Genomic DNA, 17,773 nt, shown 5'->3' with positions numbered 1-17,773 from the left:
CCACGTGGCCCCACCTATCACCTTCTAGTTTGTACTACTTCCCCTTCCCCCACATTCTTATTCTGGTTTCTTCAGTCTTCCTTTCCAGTTCTCATGAAGGATCTAGACCTGAAATGTCAACTAGTTATTCATTTACATAGATGCTGCCTGATCTGCTGAGATCTTCCAGCATTTTGTGTGTAATACTACAAACTTATTCTTTACAATGCATTAAAGTTGTCAACGGAAAATTGTCATTATTTTCTGTTATCGATTATATTGAATGAAAGCTCATGGATTTAGTTGCTTATATTTACTTACATAGACTACCAGATGTTCACAATCTCTCAACATGGCCACAGTTCTATATGTTTTTCAAATCTGCAGTGAACCCTTTAGTTTACCTTGGCTTGGACATAATCAGCCAACCTCTGATATTCTCTGGTAGCTGGATCAGAGAGTTCCATGGTGTAATACTCCCCTAGAAGCTGGACAAAGAATTCCACAACTTGACTTGATGGCAGATCTGTAATTTGTTCAGTTTCTCCAGGGGTCTGTGAGGGTGTAAGAATAAATGACTAAAATGCAGAAACAATCCATTATCATCTGGCCCAACATAGATCAATCTAGTCCACTGATGTCCAATATTAATACAGAGGGGATATTATAATGAAGAAAAATGGAATATGGATGTTTGAGTAGTATGGTCAGTCTGAAGACATACAGGAGGATTTTTCGGGGTGGGGTTTTGGGGAGGGGGGACTGGATAACAAGGGCTATTAATACACTGTGCTTTATTCTGCAGAACCTGGATTTAGTCCAAGGCAAGATCAAACTATGAAAATCCTTTTTCCAACGTCTCGGTGTACCAACCTGAAAAAGAAGGTTTGGACAAATCTAAGGAATTTTTAATAGGGGTAGGATCGCCAGCCCAAATCTGCTTTTTGATCTGGTACACAGTGTCAAGGTTAGTGGAAAGCAAATTTTTGCTCCTGCCAATATGCAAGAATATTGCCAATGCAAAGGGCCAATTGTAATGCAACTTGATTATTTATTTAATATTTTTTTCTCTGGTGTCCTTCTTCAGTTAAGAAGACTGTTTGTTTTGCAACTCCTTCTTTCTCCTTGCAGATTTCTTTTGGATAAAAAAGCCATAATTCCTGCAAATTAGCATTACAATTAAAATTAACCTGCTGCATCCACATGATCTAGCTAAAGGTAAAAAAAAATCCCAGTAATGTCAATTCCAAGTCCCATTCCTATCATGCAGCAGAATATTGAATACCTTCAGTGCTGTCAGTTTACTGATATTCGTTTCTGTTTCCTTTCAATACGTCAAACAAAAGCGGATCTTTCATTCCATATAGTACGTGGAAATTATGAATCAATCTAAACCACACCAGCAACAAAACAAATTAAATCCTAAATGGGTGCATAAAACAGATAAGCTAGTGATTATCTAATGACCCAATGAACTTTACTAGGACTAGTTCCTCAGATTGCCTGCCTAGGAATTAAAAAGCCATAAAACCTTAAGAGATAAGAGTAAAGTTGGGCCATTCAACCCATCAAATCTGCTCCACTATTCAATCATGGCTGAATTATTTTCCCTCCAACTCCATTCTCCCTGTAACCCTTGTCTCTCTTTCTAATCAAGAATCTTGTCAAAGGCCCTCTGGTCCTAGTTCTCCCATTTTGGGAAACATCAACTCCACATGCACTCTATTTAGGCCTTTCAAACCAGCTGGTTATTACAGACAAACTGAGGATCTAACCATCTAACCTGGTCCAAAATATCAATGCAGCTATAAAGAAAGCAAGACTGTGGCTATGTTCATTAGCAGTTTGAAAGAATTTGGTTTTATCAACTAAAACACTCAGAAACTTCTACAGATGTGCCATTGAGAGCACTCTGCAACACTACCTGGTATGGTGGGGGTTCGGGGTGGGGGGGCGGGTGCAAGCCTACTGCACAGGACTGAAAGAAGCTGCAGAAAGTTATAAAATAAGTCAGCTTCATCTTGGGTACTAGCCTCCATAGTACCCAAGACATTTTCAAACAGAGCTGCCTCAGAAAGGTGATGTTCATTATTAAGGACTCCCATCACCCAGGGCATGCCCTCTTCTCATTCTTACTGTCAGGAAGGAAATACAGAAACCGGAAGGCACACACTCAGCGATTCAGAACAGCTTCTTCCCCTCTGCCATACAATTCTTAAATGGATATTGAACCCATGAACTCTGCTTCACTGTTTTTAAATATATATTGTTTCTGTTTTTGCACTATTTTTAATCTAGTCAATGTACAATTATATACTTACTGTAATTGATTTACTTGTTTTTATTCTTTCTAAATTATCATGTATTGCATTGAAATGCTGCTACTAAGTTAACAAATTACACGACACATGCTATTGAAAATAGACCTGAATCTGATTCTGACAACCATGGTCATTGGTGATGTGTAATGAAGAACATGCTTCTGTATTATTTCTTCATAGACAAAGAGCTGAAAGACAAATGCTTTGGTTTCTTTTTCCACAAATGCTGTCTGATCTGCTGAGTTATCTTAGCATTTTTTATACTCATTGCAACTATCTTAAACCCTCCTATCCTCTCACACCTAATTACTACTGTTAATTCAATCCCTTTATAACATCGTGAAGGAAAAATACTTAAATAGTGACTTGTGATCTTCAACCGCATGGCAAAGTATTTAAATATTGGGAATCTGAGCCTATATCTCCGTGGCAACAGATGTTTGTAACAGGAAAGCTTGGCTTCCTGGCCAGGCTCTTCAGATGATGAACCACACTGTGCTGCAGGCTCCATCTCAATGATTACTGTCAGAATGTAACGACGTTTTTTTCTAAAGTAGTAAACGTTAATGAGGATATCAGAGAATTGGTTTAAAATACGAGCGGTGATTGATAAGTTCCTGGCCTAAGGTAGGAGATGAGTTATACAGCTCTCGTTGCATGCAAATGCAGGTCAACACTGAGTAATTATGCAAAAAGTTTAAAGTTAATAACTCATCTTCTTCTACCTTAGGCCACAAGCTTATCAACCACCCTTCTGTGGACACTTTCTGGAGGTCCAAGATCCGTATGCTCCACAACCGCTGGGCTAAGTGTGTAAATGTAGGAGGGGACTATGTTGAAAAATAAATGTGCTAGGTTTTCTAAAATTGACTCCTTCTACCTTGGACCACAGACATATCAACCACCCCTCGTACTGTCAGCTACAAAGAAGTATTACTTCCCTTAAAAGAGTTAACCTGAAAGATAATTAGTAGGTCTGGGTTAAAACTTCCTAACACAAATTTCCTGTCAAAGACAATCTCCAATCAGATAAAGTCCATAAAAAGTCATGAACCAAAATCCTTATTCTCTCTTTATATGTGCTACCTGACATGCTGAATACCTCTAGCAATTTCTGGTTTAATTCAGACTTCTGACATTTGATCTAGTTTGCTTTTGGAAACTTCATCCAGGTCTTATTTGACTTTTAACACTTGCTACAGATTCGCAGGAATGACAAAACCCAAAATAAGGAGAGTGATCTCATTTTGATCACATTCTTGTAAAGGAATACTAGCAAGGGACCCAAACTCCATAATCATAAGGAAACTATTAGACAAGAAAAAATATTTAAAATTTATGGAAATAAAAGGAGAAGCATATGGACTCCCGATTTAATAACATCATAAATATTATTCTTGCAATTTATTTTTAATGGAAAATTTTATAAAATACAATTCCACATTCATGTTTAAATTACAACTATCAACAAGCTTTGTTCTTTAAATAGTCTTATTAATTACATAGATCCTCATGAAAGATCATTAATTTAAAAACTTTACGCAATTTCTCTCATTACTTAAGCTGTCTATTTCCAGCACTTTATGTTTATAATCACATACACTCCGTTTGCAAAATTGTGCTTGTCATTTAGTTTTATTCAATTTGATATCATGATGGTTTTGCAGCTTTAATGAACAATGGTCTGGAATTTGTAACTGTAATGCAGCCAAAGACATCAGACCTAGCTGTCATCAGTATGTGGTTAGTTACATGCTGAAACACAATCGTATATTGCAAGAGTCTTTTTGGATGCAATCACATCAGTAATTTGACATTAATGTCAATATTTTATGCATTGAAAAAGATGAAAACGTTAAGTCATGATGAATGATTGATAACTGAATTTTTAATATAGTCCTATTGTACGATTATTAATGGTCATACTCGCCAGTATTGGAAAAATAACTACCATAAATCATACTCTCTCTATTTTGTGATGACCTATAGATTTTTAAATTAGTTACTTTGAAAATCACATTTCTGTAAAATAATTAGAAACTTAGTTATTAGCTGTGTCTTTCACTTCCTGACTTGCTGAGTGAGAGTTTCTCAGTCTCCCCCATTACTAATTTCACTATTCCTGGATGCCACTGAAGTCCTGTGAAACGTCCTGTGATATGTACTTTCTCACATATGAATATATTGTTTCGGGTCATGATGAAAAATCCTGATAATACCAAGAAAAACTTGCTTGTTGAAGAATAAATCCGAATTCTGTTATCACCATCTTCCTCGAAAAGACAGACATAAGTTCCCATAAAAGAGGCAAACTTTAGAATCTCAACCTGCGGACCAGATCTAGCTTATTGCATATTCACTTTGAAATGAGCGGCATTGTGATCACTGCAGAAGCTTCTGTTGCCTGCCCTGTCTCATTCCCGAAAAGCAGATCAAGTATCACACACTCTAATTGGGACTTCTACACACTGAATAAGTAAACTTTCCTGAAATCATTTGACAGACTATCCCATCTAGTCCTTTTACAGTATGGGAGTTCCAGTCAATATGTGGAAAGTAAAGTCACCTACTATACCAACCTTAAGTTTCTTGCAACAGTGCAATCTTTCTGCAAATTTGCTTCTCTGAATCCTCACACTGTTGAGTGGTCTGTAATATAGACCCATTAATGTGGTCATAACTTTCCTATTTCTCAGTTCCATTCATAACGCTTCACTAGTTGAGTTCTCCAGTCTGTTCTGATGGAACACCACCATGATATTTTTCCTGACTAGCCACGCCACCCCTCTTCTTTTAATGCCCCCGCTCTGTCACGTCTAAAACAACAGAAGTCCAGAATATTGAGCTGCCAGTCCTACCCCTCCTGCAATCAAATCTCATTAATTGCCACAATATCGTAATTCCATGCATTGATCCATACTCTGAGCTCATATGCCTTGCCTACTTCTTGCATTAAAGATGTGAGCCGGGGACATTTGTCACACCACACTCAACCTTTTGGTTCCTAACTTTGTCTGAGGCCTTCACAAGATCTGCCCCACAACCTCTGCACTAACTGTTCTGGCACTCTGTCCCCATTCCCCTGCAACTGTAGCTTAAACCCCACCCTGCAGAACAAGCGAATAGTCCTGCTAGGGTATTAGTCTCCCTCCAGTTCCAGTGCAAGCCATCTTTTCTGTACGGGCCCTACCTTCCCTGGAAGAAAACACAATGACTCAAAACTCTTGTGCCCTCCCTCTTACACCAACTCCTTAGCCTCGTGCTAAACTGTATAATCTTCCTAGCTCCAGCCTCACTAGCACGAGGCACGGGTAGCAATCCTGAGATCACAACCCTGGAGGTCCTGCCCTTTAACACATAACTCCCTGAACTCCCTTTGTAGAACCTCATCACTCTTCCTACCCACGTCAATGGTACCTACATAGATCATGATCTCTGGCTGTTCACCCTCCCGCTTAAGAATGCTGAGGACTCGATCCAAGATATCCCAGACCCTGGCACCCAGGAGGCAGCATACCATCCGGGAATCTTGACCTCGTCCACAGAAACTCCTTTCTGTTCCCCTAACTATGGAATTCTTTATCACCACAGCTCGACTCTTCTCCCCTTCTGAGTCATACAGTCAGACTCAGTACGAGAGACCTGACCGCTGTGACTTTCCTCTGCGAGATCATTCCCTCCCCAACTATCAAAAGTGGTATACCTGTCGTTGAGGGGGATGGTGACAGGGGTATTCTGCACTGGCACCCAGTTTCCTCTGTCCTGCACCTAGGGTGTAACTGTCCTCTATGTGCCCTATCTACCCCCTCTTCAGCCTCCCGAATGATCCGCAGTTCATCCAGTTCCAGCTCCAACTCTTAACATGGTTTGTTAGAAGCTGCAGCAGGAAGTACTTCTCATAGTTGTAGTGGTCATGGACACTGGAGGTATCCCTGCCTTCCCACATCCAACAAGAGGAGCTTCGCACTATCCTGTCTGGGATCTCTACTTAGCAAACATAAACAAGGAAGAAGGATAAACTGTATGGGGGGGAGTGGATTTCTACCTACAGCTTATCAATTTCTCTGACTGAAGCCACATCCTTGCTGAAGCCTCACAATCCCCACTCTAAACTGTCCACTCCAACAATGGCCACTCCACCTGCCCCTGCCTTACTTTAATTTCTCTTGCCAATCAATCCTGAAATCTGATTGGCTGCTGTTCAAAGCTCCAAAGTACTGTGAGTCACTGCCTTTTCTACTCAATCGACAAACCTGAGTGAGCTAGGTCTTCTCAAGCTTCCGATCTCTCCGATTGGATGCTGCTCAAAGCTCTAAGCCACTGCAAGTTGCTGCCTTTTCTACTCATTCGACGAACCTGAGTGAGCTAGGTCTTCTCAAGCTTCCGATCTCTCCAAGTGGATGCTGCTCAAAGCTCTGCTCCCAGCTGAAGGAAGGTCAGCAAGCCCCTGGTGACATCAAAATCTATCTGAAGAAATTCAACATTACATCTAAAAAATGGGAAAACTTTGCACTTCTTGGATTCACCTGGAGGAAATCTGTTCAAGAGGGAGCTGTGCTACATGAGAGCGACCTCCACCAAGGCCTTTCACCATTTAATAGGTTTCAATGAGGTCACCCCTCATTCCTCTGAATTCCAGTGAATACAGACGCACAGCCATCAAACACTCTTTATATGACAAGCCGTTCAATCCTGGAATCTTTTTTGTGAATCTCCTTTGAACCCTTTCCAGTTTCAGCACATCCTAGTCAAGATAAAGGGCCCAAAACTGCTCACAATACTCCAAGTGAGGCCTCATCAGTGCTTTATAAAGTCTCAATATTACATCCTTGCTTTTACATTCTAGTCCTCTTAAAATGAATGCTAACATTGCATTTGCCTTCCTCATCAATGACTCAACCTGCAAATTAACCTTTAGGGAATCCTGCACAAGGACTCCCAAGTCCCTTTTGAATTTTCTCTCCATTTAGCAACTGTTTTCCCGACACTGTAGTCCTTCTGCCACTTCTTTACTCATTCTCCTAATCCGTCTAAGTCCTTTTGTATCCTCTCTACTTTCTCAAAACTACCCGCCCCTCCATCTATCTTCGTATTGTCTGCAAATATCGCAACAAAACCATCAATTCCATCATCCAAGTCATTGACATCTCAGCCCAAAACTAATTAGTACTGTCCATAGATGCTGTCTGACCGGACAAGTTCCTTCTGTACTTAGTGTGTGGCCAACTAGTACTTGACATTTCTACACTGCATGGAAGTCTCTGACTACTTATATTATCTACGTCTTGCATAACTTTATAAACTTCTATCAGGTTTTTCCTCTGTCTCCAAAACTCCAGAGAAGCATTCGATATGAACTTGCCATTAACATATCATAGGAAGAATGTAAAATTCCACAACTTGGGCTAACTTAAATCAGATTGATGCGCATAGTAAAAGAAGTCCAACATCAAGGAGAAAAAAACAATCTTCTGTCCTGGGTTTGAGAAGAAACTACCGTTGTTGATCTGCAAAAACTAGGGAGAGGGTAGGACCATTCAAGAATAAAGGGGTAACTTTTGCTGAGGTGCAAAGGATATGGATGAAGTCCTTGAAGTGTACTTTACATCAGTATTTATCAAGGAGAAGGATGTGGAGGATAGGAGATCAGTTTTGAGAGTATTAATATGCTAGGTATTTCAAGGTAAAGGAGGAGGTAGTATTGGTTCTTTTAAAAAGCATTAAGGTGGATAAGTCCCCAGGGCCTGATAGGATATACATCAAGTTAATAAGAGAGGCAAGTGAAGAGATTGCTGGGACTTTGATCAAAATCTTTGTGTCCTCCCTAACCCCAGATGAGGTCCCAGAGTAGCTAATGTTGTTCCATTATTCAAGAATAATTCTTGAATAATGTTGTTCCATTAATCCTGGAAACTATAGACCGGTGAGTCTTCAGTGGTAGGGAAGTTACTCGAAAGAATTCTTAAAGATAGGACTTACGAGCATTTGGAAAACCATGGCCTAATTAGGTAGAGCCAGCATGGCTTTGAGCAGGACAGGTCGTGTCTTACTAACATGATACAATTTTTTGACGAGGTGACACAGGTGATTGATGAAGGTAGAGCTATGGATGTTGACAACATGGATTTTAGTAAGACATTTGACAAGGTCCCTCATGGGAGGCTCATCAAGAAGATTATCAAGCATCAATGACTCATAACTGGCTTAATAATCTTAGAAGACAAAGGGTGGTGGTAGAAGGGACTTATTCTAGCTGGAGGTCTGTGATTAGTGATGTATATAAATGACCTGGATGAAAATGTAGATAGGTGGGTTAGTTTAACCACATATTTCCTACAACAGGTTAAACAAACTGTCACAGTACTCCAAGGGTGGCCTCAACAATGACTTCAATATAACATCTCAGATTCTATACCCAGTGCCGTGACTGATGAAAGCCAACAGGCCAACAGCCAACAGTAAAAAAAAATTGGAAAAAAAATTTAGATAGAACTTATGATCATTTGGAAAGACAGGGACAGATTAGGAAAAGCCAACATGGTTTGTATAACAACACACAAAATGCTGGTGGAACACAGCAGACCAGGCAGCATCGATAGGGAGAAGCGCTGTCGACATTTCGGGCCAAGACCCTTCGTCAGGAGGGTTTGTATATTGGAAGTCCTACCTCACTAATCAATTATTTGAGGACATTATTAAGAAACTTGTTGAAGACAGAAGTGTAAGAATGGTGTACAGTGATTTTAGCAACACTTTTGATATGATCCCACATGGTAAACTGATCCAAAAAGTCAGGGAACTTGACCTCCTGAACCAAAATGGACTTAGTGATAGGAGGCAGAAGGTAGTGGAGGATGGGTGCTTTCCTGACTGGAAATCTGTAACCAGCGTTGTATTGCAGGGAGCGGTGCTGGGACCTTCACTGTTTGTCATTTATGCAGATGACAATTTGTCTCGGAAAGTCTGTGGTCTCAAGTAGGGTTGCTGATAGCACAAAGATTGGCAGAGTTGTGTAAAGCTGGGATGGTTGCCTGAGGGTACAAAGGAACATCAATCAGCTGGAGAATTGGATGGAGTGGGATTTAATTTGGACAAAGCTGAGGTAATGCATTTTGGCTCATGTCATACTGGCCAGACATATACAGTACATGTATGTTCAAAGTTCAAAATAAATTTCTATAATGTAAAGTATATGGCAGGAATCATAGAGGGACTTTGGCATGCAAGTTCATACCCACCCATGTTGTCATTTTCAGGGAGCTAAGGTAGCTAAGACTTGCCTTGCCTACATAGGCTGGGATATTATTATAATGCACTGTCCAAAATATTGGTTAAGACACATTTGTGTGCAGATCAAGTCACCACTCTTACCACAATTCTTCCTTGGAATATAGTAGAGCTAAAAAGTGTACAGAAGAGATTCATCATATTGTCTGGTTTGAAGGACTTTGGCTATGAGGACAGATTGGATAAGCTGTGGGTAGCTGTGTCCAGTTCTGGTCGCCTCATCATAGGAAGGATGTGGAAGCATTGGAAAGGGTACAGAGGAGATTTAACAGGATGCTGCCTGGTTTAGAGAGTATGGATTATGATCAGAGATTAAGGAAGCTAGGGCTTTACTCTTTGCAGAGAAGGAGGATGAGAGGAGACATGATAGAGGTATACAAGATATTAAGAGGAATAGATAGAGTGGACAGCCAGCGCCTATTCCCCAGGGCACCACTGCTCAGTACAAGAGGACATGGCTTTAAGGTAAGGGGTGGAAGTTCAAGAGGGATATTAGAGGAAGGTTTTTTACTCAGAGAGTGGTTGGTGCGTGGAATGCACTGCCTGAGTCAGTGGTGGAGGCAGATAACCTAGTGAAGCTTAAGAGACTACCAGACAGGTATATGGAGGAATTTAAGGTGGGGGGGGGGGTTATATGGGAGGCAGGGTTTGAGGGTCAGCACAACATTGTGGGCCAAAGGGCCTGTAATGTGCTGTACTATTCTATGTTCTATAGATTGTTACCTCCTTTTTCCAAGGGTAAGGAGGTCAAGAAACATATGTTTAAGATGAGATGAGTAACACTTCAAGAGAATCTGATGGGTATACAGAACAAACTGCAGAGGAGAATCACAGAATTAAATATAAACATATGGACAGGTGCATGGATAGGAAAGAAATGGAGAAATAAAACTGGGGAAAACAGGGTCAGCATTGTTGGTGTTTTGGATCAGAGGGCTTGTTTCCATGCTGTACAAGTAAGTCACTCTGTGACTTGATGCAGGCGAACAAAGGAGAACAATGCCAAACCTAAGTCAGGGACAAACATACCAACTGTGCCAGAGGGAAAGTTTTCAGCAAGCCATTTGCCAGAAACAAGATGGAATGTGAAGCCTGAAGTGGAATCTTCACTGTGGACAATGTTTAGCACACTATTCAGATGGAGCAGGTTGCAGCTCTGTTGTCTTCCAGTCCACCAGGGTGTGTTTAGCATAAAGTAGATCTGACTTTCAGGGGACACCAGAGAATAGAAGGTGGGACAGTTTATACCCATGGAAAGAATAATGTGGTTCACAACTGTCATCTCTAAAGTACATTGAAGAAAGCAAAAGGTTTGAGCTCAAGCTAAATACTGATAAATGCATCAAGGGAGAAACAATGCCAGCCCTTCTCAATGATATGCATACCAGATGGAACTCAGCCAAACCAGAGAACATTAACAAGATCCAAAGGACTAAGTACACGCTTTCTTTCATCCTTCATGCCAGAACACATGACAATCCTGGGGGAGTTAACAAAAGAAGGGGCCAAATACCTGTGGTCACAATATCATGAAACAAGTCTAAACAAAGTGAAAGAGGAAAGTTGAGTCTGCCCGCAGAAAAAGGAAATCCATTTTGGGGAGTTTGGGAGCCTCTAATGCCAGATGGCAGGTTTAAAGCATTTGCATCTAAAGCACACGAGTCTGGAGCATTCCAATAATAGTAGCAAGTTTAAGGCAGGAGTTCCCAACCTGGGGTCTACAGACCCCTCGGTTAATGGGAGGGGTCCATGGCATAAAACATGCTGGGAACCACTGGTCTAAGGGTAAGTGAGGGAGATACTTAAAGCTAACATATATACTAGAGCAATGACATTGAACGCACTGTTTATCATCTTCCAGAAAAAAACTGCTGTTACTAGGACCCTCGTAACAGCACACTGGACCTGCTGGTGGAGCGTCTTCCTCCAGCTACAGCAACCTAGTTTCAATCCAGAGCCGTGGTGCTGTCCATGTGGAACGTTCACACTTTACGTGCCAGTTTCCTGTGGGTGCTCCAGGTTTCTCCCAAATCACGATGTGTGAGTCTGTAGGGTAGCTAGCAACTGTACATTGCCACCCGTAGGAGAATGGTAGTTGACAGGAATGTGAGGAGAATAATTTGCCAGGAAAGTTTGTGGAGTAATAGGATTGTTCTGAGAGCCAGCATTAACTCGATGAGTCAATGTCATTGGGAAATATGGACAAAATGCAAGATGTTAGACAATGAACGAATGGGGAACATTATCATCATTATGTGCCATGTCATTTAATATAGGTAATGATGGTCTATAACCATGATTGTTCTTGGCAAATATTTCTACAGAAGTCTTCTTCTGTTCAGTGTCTTTGCAGGACAGGTGACCCCAGCCATTCTCAATACTTTCCAGAGATTGTCTGCTTGGCATCAGTGGTCACACAATCAGGACTTGTGATATGCACCGGCTGCTCAGACAACCATCCACCACCTGCTCCCACGGCTTCATGTGACCCAGATCAGGGTGGAGGGGGGGTTGCTAAGCTGGTGCCTCATCTGCCCAAGGGTGACCTACAAGATTGTGGAGGGGAGGACATGACCCCATCTCCCAAGGGGAAAACAAAAGCAGAGCAAAACAAGTCAACATCTGAGATGCTGAAACAGAAAGCTCATCCAAGATTGTGATGTAACTCTGGAAAACAGATGCACAAGCAACAAAGGACATAAACTTGATGGGGGAAGTTATGAAATGTATCCAGTGCCTCAACTCAGTATGATCTGAAACCATCTTTGAACTTGATGGTGAGTCTAGTGATGAAGTGAGAGGTCGGGGGTAATGGTACATTTGGCATTGCCCCTCAGTTCACAACGTTCCTGAATTGCGCTTAGACTCAGTAATGTGAAAATAAGGGCGTGCTGAATAGTGCAGGGTGGCTATGCAAAGGTTGCCAATGGAATCTGCTGCTCAATTAGATGTGCTATTAAATCAATATGTCTGGAAGTGTTATAAGGAACACAGTGACAATAAAACACCATTTCAGAATGATATTAAGGGACTCTTAACTTTTAGTTTACAATTTATTTATTCTATTTGTCTTCTGCTGAAATACTGTGAAACTTTTACTGTTTTGAAAACGTAATGACGGTGTGATTGGACATGGGCAAAGACCGAAACCAGATCACCTCACATCGGTTCCCTGTTGCATGGCCACACAATTCTATTGACTTCAGTAATGAGCTGTATCGCAGGGCACAGGAAAGGAATTGGAGAGCCTAGTGATAGGGTGTCATGACAATAGCCTTTCCCTCAATATCAGCAAAACAAAAGAGCCGCTCATTGACTTTGAAAAGATTGAGCCTACATGGTCATGCTCTCAACCACAACAGCACTTGACAGATTCAAGTACCTACAATCACCATATCATTTTCCTATCACTTATCATCAGTAGCCTGTCCTAGTCTAATCACATAGATGTCAAGGACAAAAAAGCTTACCAGCACCTCTACTTCCCCAGAAGTCTAAAGAATTTTGGCATGTGCCCTTTGACCACACCAATTTTTATCAATGCACCATAGAAAGCATCCCATCCAGATGTACCATTGCCTGATATGGCAACTGCTCTGCCTGGGACTGCAAGACACTGCAGAAGTTTGTGGAGACAGCCCGGCACAACAAGGAAAAGCCAGCCTCCATTCCATGGACCCGATCTACATTTCACACTGCTTTGGTGAAGCTGGCAGCATAATCAAACACCACAGTTACCATGAACATTCTCTCTTCTCCTCACACCCACTGGGCAAAGATATAAAAGCCAGTAAGTATGTATCACCAAGCTCAAGAGCGGCTTCTGGCCTGTAATAAGACTACTGGATAGTCCCCTGACATGAAAGGATGGTTTCTTGACCTTACAATCTCCTCGTTAAGGCCTTGCACCTTATTGTCTAACTGCATTACAGCTTCTCTCTAACAGTAACACTTTCTTCTGCATTCTGTTACTGCTCTTCCTTGCATTACCTCAATACACTGTCATAATTAAATGTCTATATGGATGGAGTGTAAGACAAGTTTTTCACTCTACCTCGGTACATGTGACAATTATAAACCAATTTGCCAATCTACAGCCCCTATAAAAAGTACTCACCCTCCCTGGGAGTTTCCATATTTTATTGTTTTGCAACATTGAAACACTGAGGATTTAATTTGGCTTTTGTGACACTGATCAACAGAGAAAGACTCTTTTGTGTCAAAGTGAAAACAGATCTCTACAGAGTGATCTAAATTCATTACAAGCATAAAACGCAAAATATTTGATTGTCTAAGTACTGTATTCATCCCCCTTTAATATGACACACCTAATCATTGCTGGTGCAAACAACTGGTTTTAGAAGTCACGTTATTAGTTTTTGGAGACCTAAGTGCAGTCACATTGTTTCAATTGATTGTAGTAAAAATACACATATATCTGGAAGGTCCAACTGCTGGTGAGTCAGTATCCTAGCAAAAACTATGCCATGAAGACAAGAACACTCCAAGCAACTCTGCAAATAGGTTATTAAAAAGCACAAGTCAGGAGATGGATACAAGAAAATTTCCAGGTCACTGTACATCCCTTGGAGTATATAATTAAGTCAACAATCAAGAAATGGAAAGAATATGGCACAGCTGTAAATCTCGCTAGAGCAGGCTGTCCTGAAAAACTGAGTGATCGTGCGAGAAGGGGACTAGAGAGGGAGGCCACCAAGTGACTATGACAACTCTGGAGGAGTTACGAGCTTCAGTGACGAGATAGGAAAGACTGCGTATACAACAACTGTTGTCCAAGTGCTCCACTAATCACAGCTTTATGGGAGAGAGGCAAAGAGAAAACCACTGTTGGAAAAAACACAGCCAAACATCACACATCATCAAAAACACACCATTCCTACCAAGAAGCAAGGTAGTGGCTGCATCATGCTGTGGGGATGCTTCACTGCAGCAGGCCTTGGAAGAATTGTGAAGGTACAGGGTAAAATGAATGCAGCAAAATACAGAGAAATCCTGGCGGAAACCCTGATGGAGTCTGCAAGGGAATTGTGACTTAGATTTTTTTCAAGCAAAACAATTACTGTAAGCATAAAGCCAAAGCTACACAGGGGTGGCTTAAAAACAACAAAGTTAATGCCCTGGAGTGGCCAAGTAAGAGTTCAGACCTCAATTCAACAGGGAATTTGTGCCTGGACTTGTAAAGGGCTGTATACTCACGATCCCCATTCAATCTGACAGAGCTTGAGCAGTTTTGTAAAGAAGAATTGGAAAAACTGCAGAGTCCAGATGTGCAAAGCTGATAGAGACCTATCCTCACAGACTCAAGGCTGTAATTGCTGCCAAAGGTGAATCTACTAAATACTGACTTGAAGGGGGTGAATACTTATGCAATCAATTACTTTGTGTTTTATATTTGTAATTAAATTGGATCGCATTGCAGAGATCTGTTTTCATTTTAACACGAAAGAATCTTTTTCTGTTGGTAAGTGCCAAAAAAAAAGCCAAATTAAATCCACTGTGATTCAATGTTGTAAAACAATAAAACATGAAAAATTCCTAGTGTGGAGGGCAGTGTTGAATACATTTAAAGGCACTGTAGTAGCCAAATAAAATACAATCGGGCTTTTGTAGTCCTGTCCCATGTATCAGAGAGTGTCTTTTATAATTCTGCAGTGGGCATTTACTTAATAATAAAACCACTTGATATCCTAAACCATGGTGTGAGGCAATGTTTATTCTAAGGCTTTGGATGATAAAAGAGTACTTGCCATATCCTGATGAAATACACTATTCAAGGTTCCCTGTGCAACCCAGGACTCGTTACAGGTAATAGAGAAAGCAAGGAGTGGATGTGGGATTGTAGGCTTCATGGTGTTGCTAACATGAAGGAATGTAAAATAAAAACAAAGACAACATATATGGCATTCTGGCAATTGGCATTTTGCCTATTTTTCTTTTTAAAAGAACTACCATGATGTAAATTGTTCATCTAAAAACAAAAGGGATAAACTGCACAGTTGTAGCTCAGAAGACCCTAATTACATTTCCCCTCATTCATACTGATAACAGGAAAGTCTGTGATTTCTTCATTGCCTATTTAAAGCAGTGAGTTAATAAAAAAACCTTTCAGAATCAGGAAATAACTATCCGTATAGCTTTCATTCTGTTTTACTGTAATGCTTAACATAACAGCACAAGAATTTGTCTGTAGTAAATGTTCTGAAAGATTGGTTATTTTAGCATTTAACTCTGAGCTAAACAAGAGATCACTGGCTTTGTGCTATTGAAAGCCTCAGAACACAGAATACACGTCAGACAAATGGGCTATTCAGCCCAGCTTTTCTGTGCTGCATGGTGGAGTCTAGTCAATGTCCAGCCAAGGCTCCTTACCAAGCATTGGCTGAAGACATCGTTTTGAGAAAACACAAAATTCGCTCTTATTATAGGTTAGTTATTGAGCAGAACTGTATCATTCTTTGTAGAATCCATCATAAAGAGTAATGTCATAAAGCAATTTGAAGAATTGTGTGACACTAACTTTGATGTAGCTTTTAAAATTTGCCAGTCTTTTAAGACCATGTTGTGCTCCAAGAAGTTCTATTTTAAGGATAAACAGAAAACAATATGTTTCCAACATGGGTCGATTACTCTCTTCCATCAAGAGCTTTGATCATGTTGACATGACACAAATTCTGATACTAATCCAAAGCTACATACCAAACCTGCCAAAACAAGACTTACAGTGTTCTCATTTTCTTCTGCTGAGACATTAATACCATCGACGGAAATTCTATCAGCACCTGGAAAGAAACAGCTTTAAATTTTTGGCCCCTTTAAAGTCATTAGTTCACATGAGTACAACTGCATAATATCAGTTAGTTCAGAAAAGAAATGCATATCAAAAGCAAATGATGAACATTTTTCTCTGAGATGTAATGCTATAGAGGCCTTTTATACATCAATTGATAGTAGATTCATAGAATGGAATACCACCATGGGAGGCCATTTGGTCTATTGTGTTGGCACTATCTTATAATACCCAGTCTTCTGCTCCTTCCACGTATTCATATACAGTATTTATTCAACATCCCTGTTTCCCCTCAAAAGCTTAGCCAGTTCTTTGCTGAAAATCAGCACTAAATGTGCTTCCACCAGCTTTTCAGACAGCACATTGCAGAATACAAATATTTGCTACTTGAAAACAAAAATCCTTGTGCTTGCTTTGGTTCCTTTGCCAATCATTTTTAGTCTATCCACTTTCATCAGGTTTTCATTTATTTAATCAAAACTCATTATGATTTTGTACAACTCTGTCAGATCGCTAATTAACCTTCTCCATTTGGAGAATAATCCCAGCCCCTCTGTTCCTTTTCCCCGATAGCAGTTTGGTAAATATTTTCTTTACCCTTGCTATTGCACCAGCTATATCTCCAAAAGTCAGGGACAGGATTTATCAATATGGTTGTTGCTGCATCTTCATCCCTTTAGAGAAATCTAGAGGGACGAAGGAACCATAATGGAATTTACAGAAGCCAGAGGTCCAGAAGAAATGCATCATACTAGAGAAAAAGAACTATATCCAAAGAGCAACTCTTCCTCAAGAGAGATGGCCCAGCTATCATCACTTCGGTGAAAATAATTTTAACTGTTATAGGTCTCACTGTTAAAGCAATTTAAAACAAAAAGATGACTAAAGAATGTACATACCATCTAGAGTGGGGTTTACTTCTGTTGGTATTGCATTTGTGGTTAGACTGGAAAAGAAAATAACTATTTTAACAATTTGCACATATGTACAGGGGCAATCAAGTGTGCAATGTATTTCGATAAGACAATATCCATTTCATCATTTATGAGCTGGTCCCTTTGCCTGATGTCACCAAGTACAATTACAAATCTGTAGTGGAGCATGTACTCTAAATTACGAGCAAATAGTTGTCTTTGATTTCTAGGGACCCACTGAGTTCCTTTCTTGAAAGTTGATTCATTGCTGTAATTGGGGCCAGTAGTAACATAAGTGGCTAATGTTAGAAATAGCGAAAAACAATTTTTCTACTGCATATCTTTTAGAAAGAAAAACACACTATTTCTCCAAAGCACATTTCGAAATCACAGAATGAAATGTGGACTTACAGGCAAACGTCTTCATGGACAGAACTTACAAAAAGAAGAGAAGATGTGGTTAA

The 17,773-nt window shown here is 40.4% G+C and overlaps 1 protein-coding gene and 1 long non-coding RNA gene across 3 annotated transcripts in view; one reads left to right on the top strand and one right to left on the bottom strand.

Moving 5' to 3' along the window:
- impg2a (interphotoreceptor matrix proteoglycan 2a) overlaps nucleotides 1–17,773 on the bottom strand; it is an 83,687-nt gene that overhangs the window by 44,046 nt on the left and 21,868 nt on the right. For both annotated transcript variants that reach the window (XM_059968565.1, XM_059968566.1), the window contains 4 exons: nucleotides 17,721–17,744; nucleotides 17,295–17,341; nucleotides 16,329–16,387; nucleotides 384–533 (listed from right to left, as the gene is read on the bottom strand). In XM_059968565.1, coding sequence (XP_059824548.1) covers nucleotides 384–533; nucleotides 16,329–16,387; nucleotides 17,295–17,341; nucleotides 17,721–17,744 — 280 coding nt within the window. The remainder of the gene's footprint in view (nucleotides 1–383; nucleotides 534–16,328; nucleotides 16,388–17,294; nucleotides 17,342–17,720; nucleotides 17,745–17,773) is intronic.
- Nucleotides 824–17,773, top strand: part of LOC132393407 (uncharacterized) — a 53,068-nt gene continuing 36,118 nt past the window's right edge. The window contains exon 1 of the long non-coding RNA XR_009511864.1: nucleotides 824–946. This is a non-coding gene — a long non-coding RNA (uncharacterized LOC132393407). The remainder of the gene's footprint in view (nucleotides 947–17,773) is intronic.

This window comes from Hypanus sabinus, chromosome 4 (assembly GCF_030144855.1).
Source record: "Hypanus sabinus isolate sHypSab1 chromosome 4, sHypSab1.hap1, whole genome shotgun sequence".
Classification (NCBI taxonomy): Eukaryota; Metazoa; Chordata; class Chondrichthyes; order Myliobatiformes; family Dasyatidae; genus Hypanus; species Hypanus sabinus.
This window is presented reverse-complemented; position numbering and strand designations above follow the sequence as displayed.